General features: G+C 46.9%; 5 protein-coding genes and 2 non-coding genes across 8 annotated transcripts; 5 read left to right on the top strand and 2 right to left on the bottom strand.

Annotated features, from left to right (window-relative positions):
• The first annotated feature begins 92 nt into the window (after nucleotides 1-92).
• On the top strand, nucleotides 93-3,780 carry FOIG_02746 (uncharacterized protein). The gene is made up of 5 exons (XM_031200144.1): nucleotides 93-1,013; nucleotides 1,058-1,314; nucleotides 1,359-1,934; nucleotides 1,979-2,516; nucleotides 2,563-3,780. The coding sequence occupies exons 1-5, from the start codon at nucleotides 329-331 to the stop codon at nucleotides 3,621-3,623; spliced, it is 3,117 nt and encodes a 1,038-aa protein (XP_031069912.1). The 5' UTR covers nucleotides 93-328; the 3' UTR covers nucleotides 3,624-3,780.
• A 54-nt stretch (nucleotides 3,781-3,834) lies between these two features.
• FOIG_02745 lies at nucleotides 3,835-3,908 on the top strand. Its single transcript has one exon. It is a non-coding gene; the product is annotated as a tRNA-Val (tRNA).
• Nucleotides 3,909-4,022: 114 nt separating this feature from the next.
• On the bottom strand, nucleotides 4,023-4,112 carry FOIG_02744. The gene has a single exon. It is a non-coding gene; the product is annotated as a tRNA-Arg (tRNA).
• A 97-nt stretch (nucleotides 4,113-4,209) lies between these two features.
• FOIG_02743 (uncharacterized protein) lies at nucleotides 4,210-10,295 on the bottom strand. Of its 2 annotated transcripts, XM_031200142.1 has the most exons (4): nucleotides 9,445-10,295; nucleotides 5,511-9,396; nucleotides 4,983-5,456; nucleotides 4,210-4,871 (listed from the first exon to the last, which is right to left on the bottom strand). In XM_031200142.1, exons 1-4 carry the CDS (start codon nucleotides 9,867-9,869, stop codon nucleotides 4,380-4,382), a joined length of 5,277 nt encoding a protein of 1,758 aa, XP_031069910.1. In that variant the 5' UTR covers nucleotides 9,870-10,295; the 3' UTR covers nucleotides 4,210-4,379. The 2 variants fall into 2 exon arrangements, with proteins under 2 accessions (XP_031069910.1, XP_031069911.1); XM_031200143.1 differs by having other exon boundaries at nucleotides 4,983-9,396.
• Nucleotides 10,296-11,055: 760 nt separating this feature from the next.
• On the top strand, nucleotides 11,056-11,547 carry FOIG_02742 (uncharacterized protein; the record flags this gene model as incomplete). Its single annotated transcript, XM_031200141.1, has 1 exon — nucleotides 11,056-11,547. One exon carries the CDS (start codon nucleotides 11,056-11,058, stop codon nucleotides 11,545-11,547), a length of 492 nt encoding a protein of 163 aa, XP_031069909.1.
• A 239-nt stretch (nucleotides 11,548-11,786) lies between these two features.
• On the top strand, nucleotides 11,787-12,478 carry FOIG_02741 (uncharacterized protein; the record flags this gene model as incomplete). Its single annotated transcript, XM_031200140.1, has 2 exons — nucleotides 11,787-12,157; nucleotides 12,213-12,478. The coding sequence occupies 2 exons, from the start codon at nucleotides 11,787-11,789 to the stop codon at nucleotides 12,439-12,441; spliced, it is 600 nt and encodes a 199-aa protein (XP_031069908.1). The 3' UTR covers nucleotides 12,442-12,478.
• Nucleotides 12,479-12,920: 442 nt separating this feature from the next.
• On the top strand, nucleotides 12,921-16,090 carry FOIG_02740 (uncharacterized protein; the record flags this gene model as incomplete). Its single annotated transcript, XM_031200139.1, has 6 exons — nucleotides 12,921-13,423; nucleotides 13,476-14,232; nucleotides 14,288-14,320; nucleotides 14,372-14,766; nucleotides 14,814-15,065; nucleotides 15,127-16,090. 6 exons carry the CDS (start codon nucleotides 12,921-12,923, stop codon nucleotides 16,088-16,090), a joined length of 2,904 nt encoding a protein of 967 aa, XP_031069907.1.
• Between the last annotated feature and the right edge of the window lie 1,284 nt (nucleotides 16,091-17,374).

Below are 17,374 nucleotides of genomic sequence, written 5' to 3'. Positions count from 1 at the left end.
GATTTGTCCAAGTTGATGGTCCTGCCAGTCTTATTCAGCGCGGAACAAATCCGCGCCAAAGTGAGTCCCACCAAAGTCAACACCGAGGCCATCGACTCCGCGACAGCTCAAGCTTTACATCCACATAAGTTTATGCGCCGACGCTGGGAGAGCAAATCTCCGCCACTATAATACATTTGTTTTGGAATTTCTTGGTATATTGACGCCTAATTGAATAGACGGGCGTCTTTCCTGAAGGATCACCTTATGGACGCGATCCAAGGCTCCTTTGTTCATCGATCGATCTCGCGACCAACCATTTAATCATCGATACGAATATCCCTTCGCCATGGACTCTCGCGCAGCAGCCGCAGAAGCGATGCGCTCGGCCATAGAATATTGGTCTCAATTCGTCGCACGCTGTATCTCTCAACGTCTCGATACAGAGAAGTTCGAGAATTACGTTCGACTCGTCCATGATCAACATCCTCTACCTCCTGCCCTCGTCGCCGATTTCTTTCTTCGTCCTCAACCATCAAACGATAATAGTCTCGACCCTCGAATCCCTCCATATTTACAAGTACTCACAAGGCTCGGCTACGTCGATGCACCATCAATACTGAAAGCGCTATACAAATACTCGTCTTTACATGCATATGCACAACAGCCGAACGCCAATGACGGCAAGGAGACCGAACAAAGCGATGATAAAGAAAAGGATGAACAGAAACAGAAGGTTACTCGATGGAAGAGCTCTTACTGGGCTGAAGAGGTACTTTTCTACGGGATTACCAAGTCCGTAGTAGAAGGCAAAGCCATACGAGATTCAAAAACGGCATTGGATATGACAAGGATTATTTCCAAATTGATGGTGCTTTTCACTACTGCTTTTGCAGCTGATATGCTTGAGCAATTGCACACAGCCCAGGTACGGGATGAGATGGAGTCGTCGAGGGCAGCTCTGGTCGCACTGTTACTGCGGATGTGCGAGAACGATATCCTTGTAGGAGCTGTGAGCAAACCAATTGCCAAAGGTAATACAATTGCCCCTCAATTGTACTCATGCTGACTAGTACAGACGTCCGGAAAGAAATGTCTGCAAGCTTGGCAAGCTTTGTGCCAACGTTACAGCTCGTGCCGCAAATAACAGACAAGCTCGAGCAGTTTCGAACGGAGATCCTTGCCAGCTCTGATCCCGCCGATAAGAAGAAGCAAGCTACTAATGCTGCTATGGACGAACTTCTTGATTCAGCTGTTGGCCTGGACAATTTTGTTGTAGCAGAGATTCCAGTCAGCAACACTCGGGCAGGATTGTACATCTATCTAAACGCTGCGGTAAGACTAATGTCCCTGGGTTTATGGCTATACTAATTTGTTAGCTTATTGCACGTCCTCTTTTAGATGACCATGCTTTGTTTTCATACATGAGCAACAAGTATCAAGGAGATATTCAATCCAGTGCCATCGACCTGATTCTCGCGTCGTTTGATATCTTGGCCAACGCGGTTTTCCGCAATGAGGGACAGAAAGACGCCCATCTTTTGAGATCATTCTTGATCAACAAAGTTCCTATACTTCTCTATCAGCTGTTGCCCCCTGGCTTCCCAGGCACATCGGCTGAATTCTGCATCACGGAGGCACTGAGCCATGTGGATACAAGCCTGTTTCCTACAGCGTCACTCATGTTTGACGAGTCTAGAAACAACAACCCTTATACGGAAAGTATTAGGGAAGAGTTTTGCGCTGCATGTGTACTGCATGGCCTCGTGCAAAGGGAGCACGTGGAGAGGATTTTGGGAGAAATATCTCTTTCCTACGAACCATCTTTACAGAAGCATTCCAAAGATAAGCTTGTGCAAGACTGTTTGTCTGATACCGAAAAGATTCAGGGGCTCGTTCGGGAACTCGACAAGATGGACGGCAATGTCGGTGCAGTATGCCAAGCACTTGTTGAGGTAAGTGCCTTCATTCGTCGATTGTTTACTTCTAACAGCTATAGGTGCTACGGCAATCATGTCATAGTAAGGAAACGATGTCGCTGAAAGTATTATGCAGTCAACTTGCTGCAAAACCACAGTCATTAGACGTCATTCTTCTGTTTGAGAAGCTTCCGAACATCCTTGAACCCCTGTGTCAACTTCTTGATAACTGGCGTTACGAAGATGATCAAGAAGAGTATCAGCCTGTGTACGAGGAGTTTGGTGCCGTTCTACTGCTGGTTTTGGCTTTCACCTATCGATATAACCTAAACGCAGTGGACATTGGCATCGCCAGCCCTGACTCTTGGGTTGCTAAGATTATTGGCAGGGGACATATTGGACGACAATGTAATGAGCTCACTCAAAGGGAGAATGATCATCTCAACGGATGGATTCATGGACTATTTGATACTGAGGCCGGTGGCCTTGGTGACGAGTTAATGTCATCTTGCCCCCCGCAAGAGTTTTATCTTGTTGTGGCGCCTCTATTCCAGAGCATTGTGGTTGCATACACGCATGGCTATCTCAACGACGAAAGCCTCAAGGGAGGCATAGAATGTGAGTACCATTGCCAATTAAGCGATTCATACTGACGACCAGGCAGACCTTGTGGATACATTCTTGTTGCCATCTCTTGTGCCGGCGATTAGATTCCTGGCGGACTATCTCTGGATCGACCAAAAGGAACAAAAGTCCATCATAAAGATTTTGCAGCTCATCCTCCTTCCAAGTTCCATCTCGGGAGAAGCAAGCACAATGCTTTCATCCGTCAAAAACCTCATTGCAAAGCCTTTGGAGCATGCTTTACGAACATACCAACGTCGAGATCCCAAGAATCAAGACATTGAACCTCTTTTGCGGACTCTCAAGGATAGCATCCCCTTGTCACGCCGGACAGGAGGGACTGACCTCAATGAGCTCGAGTCTTGGACTGTTACACCTCCCACTGGTCTCTCTAGTGCCATCAAACTTACCATCCAAGGTCTTGTCCACTGGAGCATCCATCCTGCTATGAACAGTATGCCGACTTCTTATACTCATCGACAAATCTTGGCTGCTTTGAAGATAATGGGCCCCAAACGAGTATTGCACGTTATCTTGGAGGAGATTCGACAACACACAGAGGCTGGAAGTGCCAGTATTGTCTATGACGTAGCTATCTCGTTGATCTGTGCACCTGACGCTGCGAAAGATGCCCCTGCGGTTGTTGATGTAAACGGAAACATGCTTCCACCGGTCCAGCGTCAGCGTAGTCTTCGCGACCTTCTCAAAGTCGAAGCTGAAGGCTGTAGGAAACTCCAAAAGAAAGACCCAGCACTCGCTGAGATCGTTGTACGTCTACATCGTCGTGTCGAAGCACAGATGATCATCCCCCAGCCTCCAGGAATTCTCCAAACTGCAGAGATGTCTCTCAACCTCGATGGTGACACCGCTGCACTTGGAGATGCCATGGCTGCTGCGGCTTCAGGTGTCCAGGGTGACAATATGTCTGTCGATAACTTGACTCTTGATGTCAGTATGGGTGGTGTACCATCTGACCTGGGACTTGGATCTGCCAATGATGGAGGAAGCTTGGATCCTTCAGGGGATGCTGCCATGTTTGAAGGATTCGATACTCAGGACATGGATAACTTTGATTGGGATGACATTGGTAACTCGTTTTAGTAAGACGAGAGGCGTCTAATATCATGGGCAGGCGTATGGTATGGGTATGAATAGACGTATGTTCCTTCAATATTGGATCAGTGACTGTTTTAACTACCAGGTGAACGAAATGGTCTGCCTATTTTCCGAATACACGGTGGTATCGGGAACTTGGAGCTCAATAGCGAAGCCCCAACCAGCAATCGCCAAGAGATTAATCTCGATCATCACAGGTTCCGTGGTCTAGTTGGTTATGGCATCTCGTTAACACCGAGAAGGTCCCCGGTTCGATCCCGGGCGGAACCACATTTTTGCTCATTCTATCTCTTATTTTGCATCAAGTGAAAAAAAAAAACATATTGCTCCTCTTCCCTACAGGAGCAGAAGAATGCAAAAAGAAATTGGATCAGCTGTGTCAATCGACCACGCCAGGAGTCGAACCTGGAATCTCTAGAGGGATCAGTTGCTGAAGACCGAAATCTAGCGCCTTAGCCATTAGGCCACGCGGCCTGATCTTGTTCATATCTGAGTCGTCTCTGTTACGATTCTCATTCTCCAGACGAGAAGGACAGTATCCAGGAGGGGCCAAGTTTGTAGTAGCTGCAGCTCGAACATAGCATGCAATAAATTTCTATTCTCCCGTTCTGTTAAAGAGCAGGGTCCTTTATGCTCTGTAGATCTCTTATATAAAACAGTTCCATCATCATCAGCAGCCGTGTTTTCATATTCGTAAGTCATAAGTTCAGCATAGATCTTCAGATTCACCCACCCATAGAACTATGGCTCGCCACGAAATTGCTTCATAATTCCAGTAGCACTCCAAAACATAGAAATCATTGCCAAAACAACAGTCATGGGAACAGATGCGCTCTGTATGTCATCGGGATGCCTACTCATCCACCATCCCCACAACACAAAAGGAGGAACCAGAATAAGCAAGTGGTATATTATGACGTGAAAGCACGAGATGCAATGCCGGGCCTCGAGCCCCCAAATAGGCATGTCAATCGCTCCCGGAGAAAGTGGTGTCTTTTTCTTCGGAATTCGCTTTATGTAGGTCGTTTCTTCAAATTCATAGCAGTCGTGAAAGGGAGAGGGGTTTCGGCATTTACCCCCAGTGCAGCTGTTGAATGCAACTTCGAAGATATGTGGATGAACAGGTGGTATTGATGCTTGAGGTGGCTTTGGTGTATAATCGTAGTCCAGGTCGCTCGCTTTTGGCAGATCTTGGCCACAAGCAACAACAATGTTACGGGCAATGCTCTCAAACTAATGAATTGTCAATGAATATTACCAGAACATGTTATTGATATGTGTTGGAAGATCAATTTGAGGCATTTGACATATGAGAATGTAAACTTCATAGGAACATGCACCTACCTTAACGAAATTGCAGTGACTGAGCTGCCAGAAAGAGAACCAAGCTCTCCATCGGCCTCGCATTCTTCTATACTCAGCCTTCAATTGTGGAAAAACGTTGCTGTCTGGTTGATTGACCGGGATTGGGATCACATGTAGCGTCTTAAGCCCCATGGGTACTCCAAATAAGATCCTTAAATCATCGATAGTCACTGGCGGGATGTTGTTCTGCTCTGTAGTAGCGACCCCCTGTTGGATTCGGTTATTGCCGCCCACACCAGACGGTTGTTGACTATCTTGGGATACTGGAGTCGAAACAGGCAAAAGGGTTCCAGAGTTCCATTTGAACCATGCCGTGACCCTCTGGAAGGTATTTCGCCTGGCATGGGTGGCCTTGCAATGGTCTTCAGCGAACGTGGTGGGGTTCTTGACCATTCTCTCAATAATTTGTGCTTGAGAAGAAGTAATATGTACCCAAAACGGCTTACCGCAATGCTATTTCTAGTCAGGAGGTTACATAGAAAGTGTCTTATACTCGTAGTAACTCACGCAAGCCCAGTTCATTCGTACATAGCCCCTTCGCAAAGGTACCTCCGGCGGTTTGAGTGGCCACCAATCCCAGGGGCTGCCGGTCAGCTTCTCCACGGAAGTTTTGATTTGATCAGAAATTGAAACTTCAGCCGGAGTATCGATAAGTTCAATGGTATCCCAGGCAGCTAATTGCATGGCCTGTCTGAGAGTATCAGGTAATAATGAGAGTCCAAGATGTGCCAAGAACGCCTGAAAAGGAGGACCCTTCATGAGAAATTCTTCTGCGACTTGAACTGCTTGGAATTCTTCTGAATCACTCTCTCTTTCTTCACACATGTCGTCGTCACTTTCTGTCAGCTTGGTATCATCAGCCGCATCTGCTGGCTGCTGAGGCTTTTCATCTGGTCTCGCAGACAGTTCCGTTTTTAATATCCAATTGTTGAGATAAGCTCGATCCTTCCGGAAGCTCGGCCGGATTTCTTCGTCTTCCTCGTTGCTATTCCTTGGAGATGGGGATGCTAACTCGCCATCGACAGTTCTTCTTGAGATTCTAGTCCTTGAACCTCGCCCTTTAAGCATTCGAGTTGTCAAAACCTGGATTTCGATGTGCTTTTCCGTCTGTTCTCTGAGTTTCAGATACAAATGCTTGAGTGATCTCCGAATATTGCGCTCGAGCCTCTCCTTTGGCATAAGTTCTGAGGATACATCAATGATGAAGCGGAGATCCGGATGCCGGGAAAGCAAGTCACCAATTTGGCGCTCAGCGGCGATGATACCTGGAGTTCGTGCAATGCTGCTGTTGTGTGACTGAATGTCCTCGTCAATTGACTGAATCGAGCCAACTTCGTCAATGATTGCATCCACCTCTGCTCTCGCACCATTGCACACTGCACCTTCTTTACGAGATTCAACTTCGATACCTTCTGGAAGCTCAATTGAAGTCGCAACCGTAGAATTTCGACCACTAATGCTCTCTGTGTTTCCGTCCCGCGTGACCGAGGTGATTGTTGTGAAACCTATCGTCCTAGAGTCACTTCCGGGAATGAGCATCAGTATTTGTCTTCCAAGCTCCGGGTAGTCTGGAAGGAAGTAACTCGAAAGATATTCTCGAGACCTTTCAGATACTTCCAAGTTATTCAGATTCTTTTCACAGCTTCCTAAAAATATCCTGAATACAAACCCAGCATCAGATGGGCTAGAATCTGAGATGTTAGGTAGTGCAAAATTGTCAGCACAGATTGCCCATAATGGAAAAGGAATCCATTCATATGTTTCGCCATCAGATTTGAGTTCCAGTAAAGCTCTGGAATCTGGAATACCTGGGGTTCTCTCCAACATCATGCTGAAAACACGTTCGAACGTGGCTTGTTGAAAAGCCGGTACCCAATGGGCCAGCATAAGGAACTTGAACCAAATTGGAACTTTCCACGTCCTCGATTTCTTGTCTAGAAGTTCGACATGATCCCCTGGCCTGGCCCCATGTTCAAGCATGAGAATAGATATCTCATTTATCAAATTGATGTTTATCTTGTTGAACCCCGGGGGTGAATTAGACAATGTGTTAGGAATATGGGTATTCACAAAAGACACCCAGGGTGTCTCCCCTGTATGGTGAAACTTATTTGGCTCATGCCCAAGAGCAAGAAGAGATTTGAAGAGTGATCTATCCATAGACTCTGGACTTAGATGCGCAGGATGAAGGTTATGTGGTGCCGCTCCAAGCGCAGAACACAGAGGTGATCGGTACTTCTGTGAATATTTGTTATCACAATATCCTGGATCAACCCAGAGTTTGTTCGCGATGTATCTCTGGATACCGGATTCAATCACAAGATGACGGTAAATGCCCCTTGCCATAGATACATCCGATATGTTGAATTGATTCCTCGCGGTCATGGACAACAGACTTTCTTCAACGTTGTCAAGGAGTGCCCAAGTCGTGGCGACAGTATTTTCCTTTTGATCGCAACGTCGTGCGTATTCAAGACACTTCCTCAAGCTCCCAACAAGGTCTTCAATATCTTTCATAGGGTCGTGTTCTTCTAGCTTCTTTCGGTGCAGGTGCTCTTCGTATGGATGAAGCCATCGCTTATACAGCTTCTTGAGTGGGTCTGAAACTGATACTGCAGTATCGTCGCTATATCCCAAGTCTTTGATAACATCCAGCCATCTTTCGTGCTTACATACGTTGTAAAAGCCTCCTCGGATGTTGACAGCCTTTGTCATCCAGTAAACGTCGACTGGGTGATTGAATGTATCCTGAAAATCCGGCAAGGTACTCCCTAATTTCTTATGAAACTTTGAAAGGCTCTGTACATATGTTAAACTGACCGCTGCAGGCTCGGGCTGTAAGTCGACGAATTCGCCGCTCCTGAAACGTTTGCGCTTGAACCAAGAAACGGATGCTTTGAAGACTGAGAGATCAGAATCGAACCCTTTCCGAACCTTTGTGAGTAAAAAGTTACAAAACTCTTCAGAATGTATCAATTCCAAAACAGCTCGATGCACGAAGACAACTTGGCCATCGACAACTTCCAGCAGTCCTCTACATGTCTGCATGATGTCGCGACGAATCTGGTGATGTAGTTCTTTTGTTTCTTCGTCATGGGGCGATAAAAGGTCCGTTGGTGTCATAAAGGCGTACATATCATTGGCAAAGTCGAGGTTGTGAAAGAAGAGAATTTCGGCAGCTAGGCATCGTTTTGCTTCGCGAGCGACTGTCAGATACTCAGCAGCTTTTCCATAACACTGTAAGTTCGAGGATTGTGCCACAGTCTTTACTAGGCCTGATAAGTTGTGGGGGATGTCTTCAGCATTTTCTGCTCCGTTGTAGGCATCAACCAAAGGAGACGGATCATCAAGGAGAAAACGAGTTACCAAAACAGCCCAGAGGAAGTCCCCCTGTGCTTGAGCACTGAGGGACTCAAGATCAAGATCCTTATACTTCGAACAGTCCTTATTCTTTTGCAAAGGGCTTCCCTCCAAATGAAATTTGATATATCTGTTGATATCACCTCGATTGGCCTCTTCCAGAGATAGTGTGGTTTCAGTAGAACTACCGAATGAATCCTCAAATGTACCCCGTGGTCTGCTGGAAACAATGATTTTGACATAGGAGAGGGCCGCCACATCTTCTATCAGTTGACAAAGCTTTGCATGATCTCCCTCATACTCGTCCAGCTCATCGATAAAGAAACACATATTGACTGGAACAGCATTCTTCGTTATGGAGCTGAATATATGTCCGAATTTGAAAGTTGCTGGCAGAGCGCTCGATGCTGAAACAAGACTCGACGGCGAAATCTTCAAGAGACTTGGCTTTGCACTAAGAATTCCAAATACGAGGGATCTCAGAAGTCCCTCAAATGATCTCTGGATTGGTAGACCCATAGCATCAAAGTAGTGATTGACGATCAATAGCTCCCTATGCCCAGCCCATTTCTGCAGTAAGGTCCGGGTATCCTGATGTTCGGAAACAAATTTCATCAATGTCGATTTCCCTGAACATGATTTGCCTGTGACCCAAAAAAGGCTCTGATCTGAAGTGAGCCAGCGACGCAACGAGGATTGAGCATTGATGGCATCGTCTGTTTGTTCTTGAAAGACCCAGGAGAACGTTCCCTCAAGAGCTGTCGAGATCCTACTCTGGCGAAGTGATCTGTCGCTATGGTTGAGGGCGCATAACAGTGGGACTGCTGTCTGTAGGTGGTGAAGTTTGAACAATATGTGTTGCAGTCTGTCACAGACTTCATCCCAAGCCTCTGTTCCGCAAGGAATTTGGCCGAGTTGAGCGTCAACAAGGCCTGTGGACCTTTGGAGCTCTTCAAAAGCATTGCATCCCAGAGAAATGCCGAACCGGTTTTCAATGTCTCTCAATTGGTCATGCACATGGCATATGATGTTGCTATCCATGTTAGTATGGATCAATAGAATGAAGACTGGTTTGACTCACTTCGCCAAGTGGCGAGTACTTGGTCGAGTATACTCATTGATCGAGCCTTGAAGATTCCCAAAATATGAAGGCACGAACAGCTGATCAACTAACTGCAGGAACTGCCCCCCTTGCCTATTTTGAGTCTCTCTCTCGAGATTTGTCTTGGCAGCCTTAAGAAGAGTACCACAGTCCCTTGCACACGCTCTCGCGCATTTTAGTATCGTAGTAAAGTTTCTGTCAGCCGATAGGGCTCTTTCCTCCTGTAAAGAAAGGAGGCCATCTTGTAGTTCCGACTGGATCGCAAGGAGTTGATCGTATATATACCGCAAGGGGGGACTTCCTGGCGGAACACGGGCTGCTGAAGAGATAGCTATGAGATTTCCGACAAGGCCAGAATAACGGAAAATTATGCTTGATATATTAAGTACTGGCAAAGTACTCATTTTATTATGTTGTAGCTGTAAACTTGGTTGTTGAGGTGAGGTTGGAGAGTGCGAAGAAGTCTTTCAGCTACTGGTCCTAGGTATCCTGTTCAGGTTCGGCTGTGTAAGGCGCTTTCCAATAACAGCCCATGATTTTGTTTTTATACGGAAACAGATGGCGGTAACAGCTTCTGCAATTCGCCAGATACATTTTAAGGCGGCAGGCTGTTTTTATCCACCCAAGCCAGCCAATGCCCCGGCCAAGTGTATTCTTAAGAAAAGGACAGTAGTAAATAATTCCAACCAAATTCTATACAATGGCATTGGAGGGTTGTGGCCCAATAACAATCGCAGCGACTGTAATGGAGTTGGGTCGTCGTCAGTCCTAAGTTTAGTTCTGAAACTTTCGCTGTTATCTTGTAATAAACAGGTGTTGTTGCAGTACAAGACTCAGGTTCTTTGCATCGCAGTTTGCGTGTGTCTTATACCTTTGCAAGGCAATGAGCGAACTGCCGAGCTGCCTTGGGCCACACTGACCATTCTCTTCACGTTACGCAACCCAGGAAATCAGCCTCGCTAGCAAGCTAATAAGTGTCGTCATTCTTCCAAAGCAGGCATTTTTGTCTGGCTTATCGAGGAGCCTGGGGCTGAGCAAGAAGTCGATATCAGCCGGGCGGTTAGAAGTGGAGGGAGGTATCCAACGGCTCTACGGCGGACCATAAAGCTCATGGTATCAAATGTGGAGTCCTTTTCAGCTTGACTATAGAAGAACGGACGGAGAGTCTCTTATTCTGCGAGCTATGTTCTGGGCTCCTATAAGTTCTTCCATAGTCAAGCTCGTGAATTAGCGATATCGGCGCATACATAAATTACAAGGAAAGCTTCGTCTCATCCTATCGCATGTCTTACTCTACCGACTTCTAACATTTAGGCATTAATAAAGTACCATAAGCTCTGTTTAAGCTATTTTCTCCATTTGGTTAGAATATTCGAAGCTCGTAAGACGGTTCGGTTTGAGCCGAGTCAGGTGGGCTGCAAGACGCCCGACTTGGCTGAAGGTCAAGATGATGGTACCACGGATACCATTTTAGTTAGCACCAACACAGCCGAGGCGGTTTTGTAAGTGAGTCTCGATAGGTATAAAGGGCAAACATCGCGCCCAAATTCATACGATATTTTGGTCCTCAATCACCACATTTCCACTGCAATGTCTCCTAAAGATCTTTTTACCAAATATTTCCCAAGACGGAAGAAGCAAAGAGACACTGAAAAGTCAAAGCCAACACCTGACGAACCTATACCAAGACGCGCCTATACAGCTCCAGTACATATACACATAACACCTACAAACAAGGCAAGCGCTGCTGGGCCTCCACGGGGAAGATACCATGTCCCAGCTACCACTGATGGTGGAAACTATCCCGTTGGAAACATGTATGGAGGAGTCTCGGATGACACAGCTGGTAACAGTCACGGTCATGGGCACAGGGATAGAGGGAATTGGGGATGGGGAGGAGTAGAAGATGGTTCAGGCAGTGGCGGTCATGGCTATGGAGGCCATGGAGATCATGGAGGCAGCAGTAGTGGAGGAGGATGTAGTGATTCGGGCGGAGGAAGCGGAGGAGGAGATAGTGGTGGAAGCAGCGGCGGTGGTGGTGATGGTGGAGGAGGCGGAGGCGGTGGTGGAGGAGGTGATTAGGCTGCCTACTCCGTATTTCTTTGTGATTTTTAATAGCGTTTGTGAGAGCATGGAGTATTGGCTGTTGGTTGTTAGCATCATGGAGTGTTGGTATAGAATTTAAATGAAGAGTGGATCGATCCAGTAATCTTGACATCCGACCAACAATGCGTTGACCTCACATGAGAGATCTCGTTCTCAACACAATTCCCTCTTCTTAAATGTCAATCGTTCTCCTTATTCCTCGATTACTCGTAACCATGCGATTCCCAATCTTCACGTCCATAGTCTTCACTCTCACAACTCACTCAGCTACCGCTTACAAGCCATGGAACGGCACAATCCCCGAGTCCGTTAACGAAGAATGTCGCCAAGCTCTCTCAACAGACATTGACTGCCCTTTCGTCTTCGGTCGAGATTCGGTAGAAAGCGGACTTTATTTGAAGGACCCAGCACTAGCAGCATCATACTGCTCATCGTCATGCCGCTCTTCTCTTCGGCAATATTTCTTGGATTTTTCGAGAGCTTGCTACAAAGAAGACCTTTTGGAAGGGCTTCTAGGGCTAGACGCAACAGTAGATTACGCCCTGTCCCTTTTCGGGACACAGGAGTATCTTTGTGTTGCCGACGAGTCAGTGGCCGCTTGTCTCGATAACCATGTGCTCATCAAGCTGACTTTCTTGCAGGGACGGGCTTTGTCTTGAAGCCTTTTACAAAAAGGAACGGGACTTTTGCTCGGAATGCGGACTCAAGCTGGCGGGTATAAGCGCCATGTTCGAGTTTAAGAAGCCATTAAACATTGGCCCAAATAAGTACATGTGTTTGCTAGAGAATTGTGCAAAAGATGAAAATAGTTTCCTGTCCAAAGATGATGGGAAGGCTAAGTTGGACATGTTCTTCAAGGAGTTAATATAAGAGCCCGTGAGTAGTATAAAACCCCGTTACATCTAACGATCGTTGTAAGAGTACTGTTTAGGTAACCAGGTCTTGTATTTCCTGAAAACCTTTCTAAACTTAAAAAGCGTTGTTCTCGCCGACTTTACTTTTCATCCCATGTAATATGTGTTCTTTGTTCTGCCACTGCCAGCAAGTGCCTGCATCTGGCGCCTTGAGGCTCGTTTGCTCTACAGTGTGGCGCACTGTAAGGATGAAAGCCAACAAAGGCCGCTTAAACATAATGACAGCTCAGATGAGCTACCCTCGTAAGCTATTTCATACCTCTCATCCTCGTTCTAGATCTGTTTTCTTTTCACATTCGCGGTGACATACACCAAAAATACCCAGACTTCGTTGGTCGATACTCTACCCCTTGCGCAACAACTCTCTGAATAGTGGTAAACACGACCTTTGGCTTGCTTTCATCCAAATCTCCGATCGTGATGCCTTCACGAAAGATGGCTCACGATCGCCCTGCTACAGAATCTGGCTCCGGCTCAGACAACGACGAAGACAAGCAGAGCGTTGCAAGCGACTCGAGCACGATGGCTACTAAAGATGACTTCAAGGTCAATCTTCTCAAGGCTATCAAAGACATCAAGATCGTGGGCAAGTTTGCATTCGATGAAGAAATTGAAATTCCCGAGGATTTCAACATCTCTGTTCAAGGTGTTGGTGATATCAAACTTCCACTCAAGAAGGCGCAAGCAATGAAGATCATCACTCAGGCACGACAAGCGCCCTTTGGGAGAGGAAGTGACACTATTGTTGACACTTCAGTCCGAAAAACTTGGGAACTTGATCCTGAGCAGTTCACTATTGGCGGAGGCGAATGGTCCGATTACCTCCAGGAACTGTGTGAACTCGTCGCTCAAAAGATGGGCATCAACACGCCTGTCCACGCCGAGCTCTACAAGATGCTTCTCTATGAAAAGGGCGCCATGTTCAAGGCACACACAGAGTACGTTAATACTTCCTGTCCGTATGGCCAGCCGAGCTAACGTTGTCGCCAGCACGGAGAAAATCCCCAACATGTTTGGAACCCTCGTCATCAGTCTGCCATCGAAACATAAGGGTGGAGAGGTTTTTCTGGAGCACTGCGGCGAGGAGATTGTCTATGAATCTTCCAAGAGCCAAGCTTCGTGTGCTGCTTGGTACTCGGATGTTCACCACGAGGTTCTTCCCGTCAAGTCAGGTTATCGCTGGGTTCTTGCCTACAACCTCGCCATCGACCAATCCTCGCCTCGCACATTTGATACATTCTCAGAAACCGAACTGCAGCCCCTCCGTGAATTGGTTGGAGGATGGCTCGCGCAGGAGCAAAAGGATCGCAAAACTCCATATGCATGCCATGTCCTAGATCACGAGTATACTCAAGCCAACATTTCCCAAAAGTCGCTAAAGGGAGCAGACATGACCCGGTTCATGGCTCTTCAACAAGCATTGGAAGGATGTCCGGTTACGATGTTTCTTGCACTGCTTGAGAGAGAGGAGATTGGCATGATAGACTTTGCAGAGCCAGAGATGCAGGCTTTCTATCCCTTGTCCTTGGCCTTGGCCAGGACCCTTGACATCTATCCAGACCCATTCAAAGGTTATCACCCTCCATTATATTCAGTTGACGAGACGGTTTGTCGACTCAAGACTCTTAGAGACCTGCAAGGTGACGCCGTTACAGATGAGCTAGTCATCACGGAGAATTACATTCTTGATCCAAGTGCCTTCAAGGGTGTGAAGTCTGAGAAAGCGTATGAATTCAGTGGCAACTCCGTGCGTACTTGGGCAAAATCCTAGCTGATAGCTTATTGCTAACTTATGCTACTAGGGTACAACAGCAACACATTGGTATCGTGGAAGCGTAAGTATGATCCTTGTTTCAATTGTACCTCCCACTGATTATCACGAATAGACTATCGTTATTGTCCCTCGCGACTCGGTTGCTGGCTTACTTAGCCAGCTTGACAGCCATCGCGATTCGTCTCCAGAGATGCAGATCAAGTACATTATGCACTTGTGCTCTCAGCCAGATATGCAAGACCACCTGATCAACACAATGGTCGGCCTCGTTGAGAATGTAATGCCCAAGTTGGAAATTTACCCTGACTTGATGAAGGATAAGTCCGTCTTGCCAAAGGTCGTCAGAATTGCCCTACAATATGAGCGATACCATTTTGTTGAGGACATTCTGGCCAAATTCTACAAGATTCTACCATCTGATTTGTTTACCTGGTTAAGACAATGGGTTATCGAACCCGATGATGATGATGGCAAGACTTTAGACAATTTCAACAAGCTCAAAAAAGGGTATGTTCTACCACATCTATTACTGTTTCTTTACTAATCTACACGAGACTCTCGCTTGCTATGGCTTCAAAGGATGGGTTGGTACACAAGCGCAAGGTCGTATCTCACTTTGTTCCCCTTCCTAGTGACTTACCCACCGACGCTCTTCCAACGCCTGGGCCAATTTTGGAGTGGACTCGTCAAACGCTGCAGAATATGTTTGACGGAGATGGCCCTACTGAAGTGACTACAGATGACGCTTCACCTGCGGTCGACTTTTCATTGTACTCTGAGCACCCGGTTGTTTTCCTGAAAGAGCTGTAAGTTAATATATCCCCCCTCCCCTACAATCTATTCCAACCATGCTAACAAATTCCCAAGTGTCGTACCTCTTTTCCAGAGGTGGCCTTTGGCCCCTGGCTTCCGTTTCATGACCTTGGCCCGAGTGATGGCTCTGATTGACGAGGACAAACTTCCTCGACAAGAGGGCATGGATCTCTATCGAACTATGGCAGGCTCTTTGATCGAATCTCAGGACTTTGCTTCGCTACAGCATCCAACAACAATCCTTAAGCAGTCAAAAAAGAGGGAACTCCCGCCTTGGCTAACTCCCAATATGTGGGCTCAGCGTAGGCTGGGGAATGCAGTCACGCACAATGACATGAGAGACTTCTTCTCGGGACTTTTGAAGGCCAGCACAAAGTCGAACAATGTTTCAGGTCAATTCATGTCGAAGATCACCAAGCAGCTTGACAGACTTTCAGAGGCCAGTTTCCAGTTGATGTGGCTTCCCTTTCTGCGTTCCATCATTCCCCTTCTCGAAAATGAGAGCATTTCCTTGAGCACACCAACCTACAAGAAGTTTTTCTCAGCTGTCACTCGGGGTATTCTTGACAACTTTCTTGGTCCAGAGCCTCGTAAGCCTTGGACATGGGCCCTCACCGGCGTTCCCTGCGACTGCAGCGACTGCGAGCGTGTCAGCGCCTTTCTCCGCCACCACACAAAGATGTCTGAAGAGTACCCGATGAACAAGCCCCGTCGTAACCATGTCCAGCAGGTACTTGAGAAAGCAGGTGTCGGTTGCAACATTCGAACCCGCCGTGACACGAGCCCCTATCCACTTGTGGTCACCAAGACCTCTCGACCTCAGGGGGTGAAGTTGGAAGCATGGAAGAAACGACGGGATCAGGTCCTCGAGGAGTTTGATCAGATTCAACCACATCATCTCAAGAAACTTCTCGGTAAGGAGTGTGAGACAATCGAGCAACTCCGCGCCGGTCAGAAGGATCAGGAAAACATGTCGCAGGGACCTCAGACAGGAGAGAAGCGTGGGGTTGATAAGTGATCGACGTGCAATGTCGTTTTTTTCCTGTCCTCTTTTTTGCTTGCGTTTGTTATCATTTGTGCAAAGCTTGAAGTTAACAGCTTGCCTAATTGTATAACGGCCAACTGGGTTTGGTCACCTGGGAAAGGAAGTATGACAATGGACCGATGTCCACATTCAGAATGCTTGGTGGGAATGCGGTGTTGGATGTACAAGTATTGGAAACACGGAAGAGCATACAATCCCATACCGCTTTTTCTGGCTACAGTCAGAGAAAGCAAACCGCCACGCAAGACAAACACATGATGACAACGTCACAAACTTTTCCTTATATCGTAAAGGTAATAGATGCACTTGAGTAAAGTCTTTGTGGTTGATTGAAGTGGTTCAGAATTAGATATAACCTAGGTAGGCAGTTAAAGGAAAAGACTGTAAGAGTTTTCAGCACCAGAGTTTGTGTGAAGTTACACGATGATGAAAGATTAACTTAGAGCTAGCAGTAACACCATGATGTATAAACTTTGGTTGATGCACAATATAACTAATCAGTCACATGAAAAGATCGGCCTGCGTGGCACGTTCTATCACCTTCAAGTCACTTTTTCCTTTGGACATCAGCACTGCCAAAATTCACAAGGCCACTTCCAAGTCACCCAGAAACCCCAGCTGGGACAGCACTCGTGGATATGACAAGTCCACAAAGCCGTCACGCCCATGTCCCCAAATCCTTTGAACAGGGTTCATCTGGGAAAATTGTTGCTCTGAACGGTTTCCCAGGCACAGGAAAGCTTACCATCCTCCAACGCCTCAAGAAGTTCTTCCCAGGTGACACAACCTGTCTGCTTGACAATCACCTTCTCATCGGCCCTGTTGTGGCAGTCATACATGATAGAGTTGATCGACATCATGAACTGCGTCGGCTAGTCCGGGCTCCTATTTTGGGGAAAGTTGGGAGCTTGGCGAGAAAGAGGTCACACTATCCTTGTGACAGCTTGTCTCATTGCTGACAACTTCAACGATGCTATTTTCTTTCAGGAATATCTTGATCTTGCTCCAAAGATTCACGCTCCCCTCTACTGGTTGAACTAGGCTGCGAAATGGATATTCTCGAGAGGCGACTCTGTACTCCTGAGCGACAGCAGGACAGCAAGACTAAGCTGACTGATGTACATGTTGCTCGGGGCCTGGTCAAATTCCATCAACTCATCTAGCCCACTTCAACGGACTATGATGATATAGTTCTTGTGTTTGAGGATATGGGATGTCAGTGGTTCAGTGGAGGTATCTACACAGCACCTATCGGAC

This window comes from Fusarium odoratissimum, assembly GCF_000260195.1.
Source record: "Fusarium odoratissimum NRRL 54006 unplaced genomic scaffold supercont1.3, whole genome shotgun sequence".
Taxonomy (NCBI): Eukaryota; Fungi; Ascomycota; class Sordariomycetes; order Hypocreales; family Nectriaceae; genus Fusarium; species Fusarium odoratissimum.
This window is presented reverse-complemented; position numbering and strand designations above follow the sequence as displayed.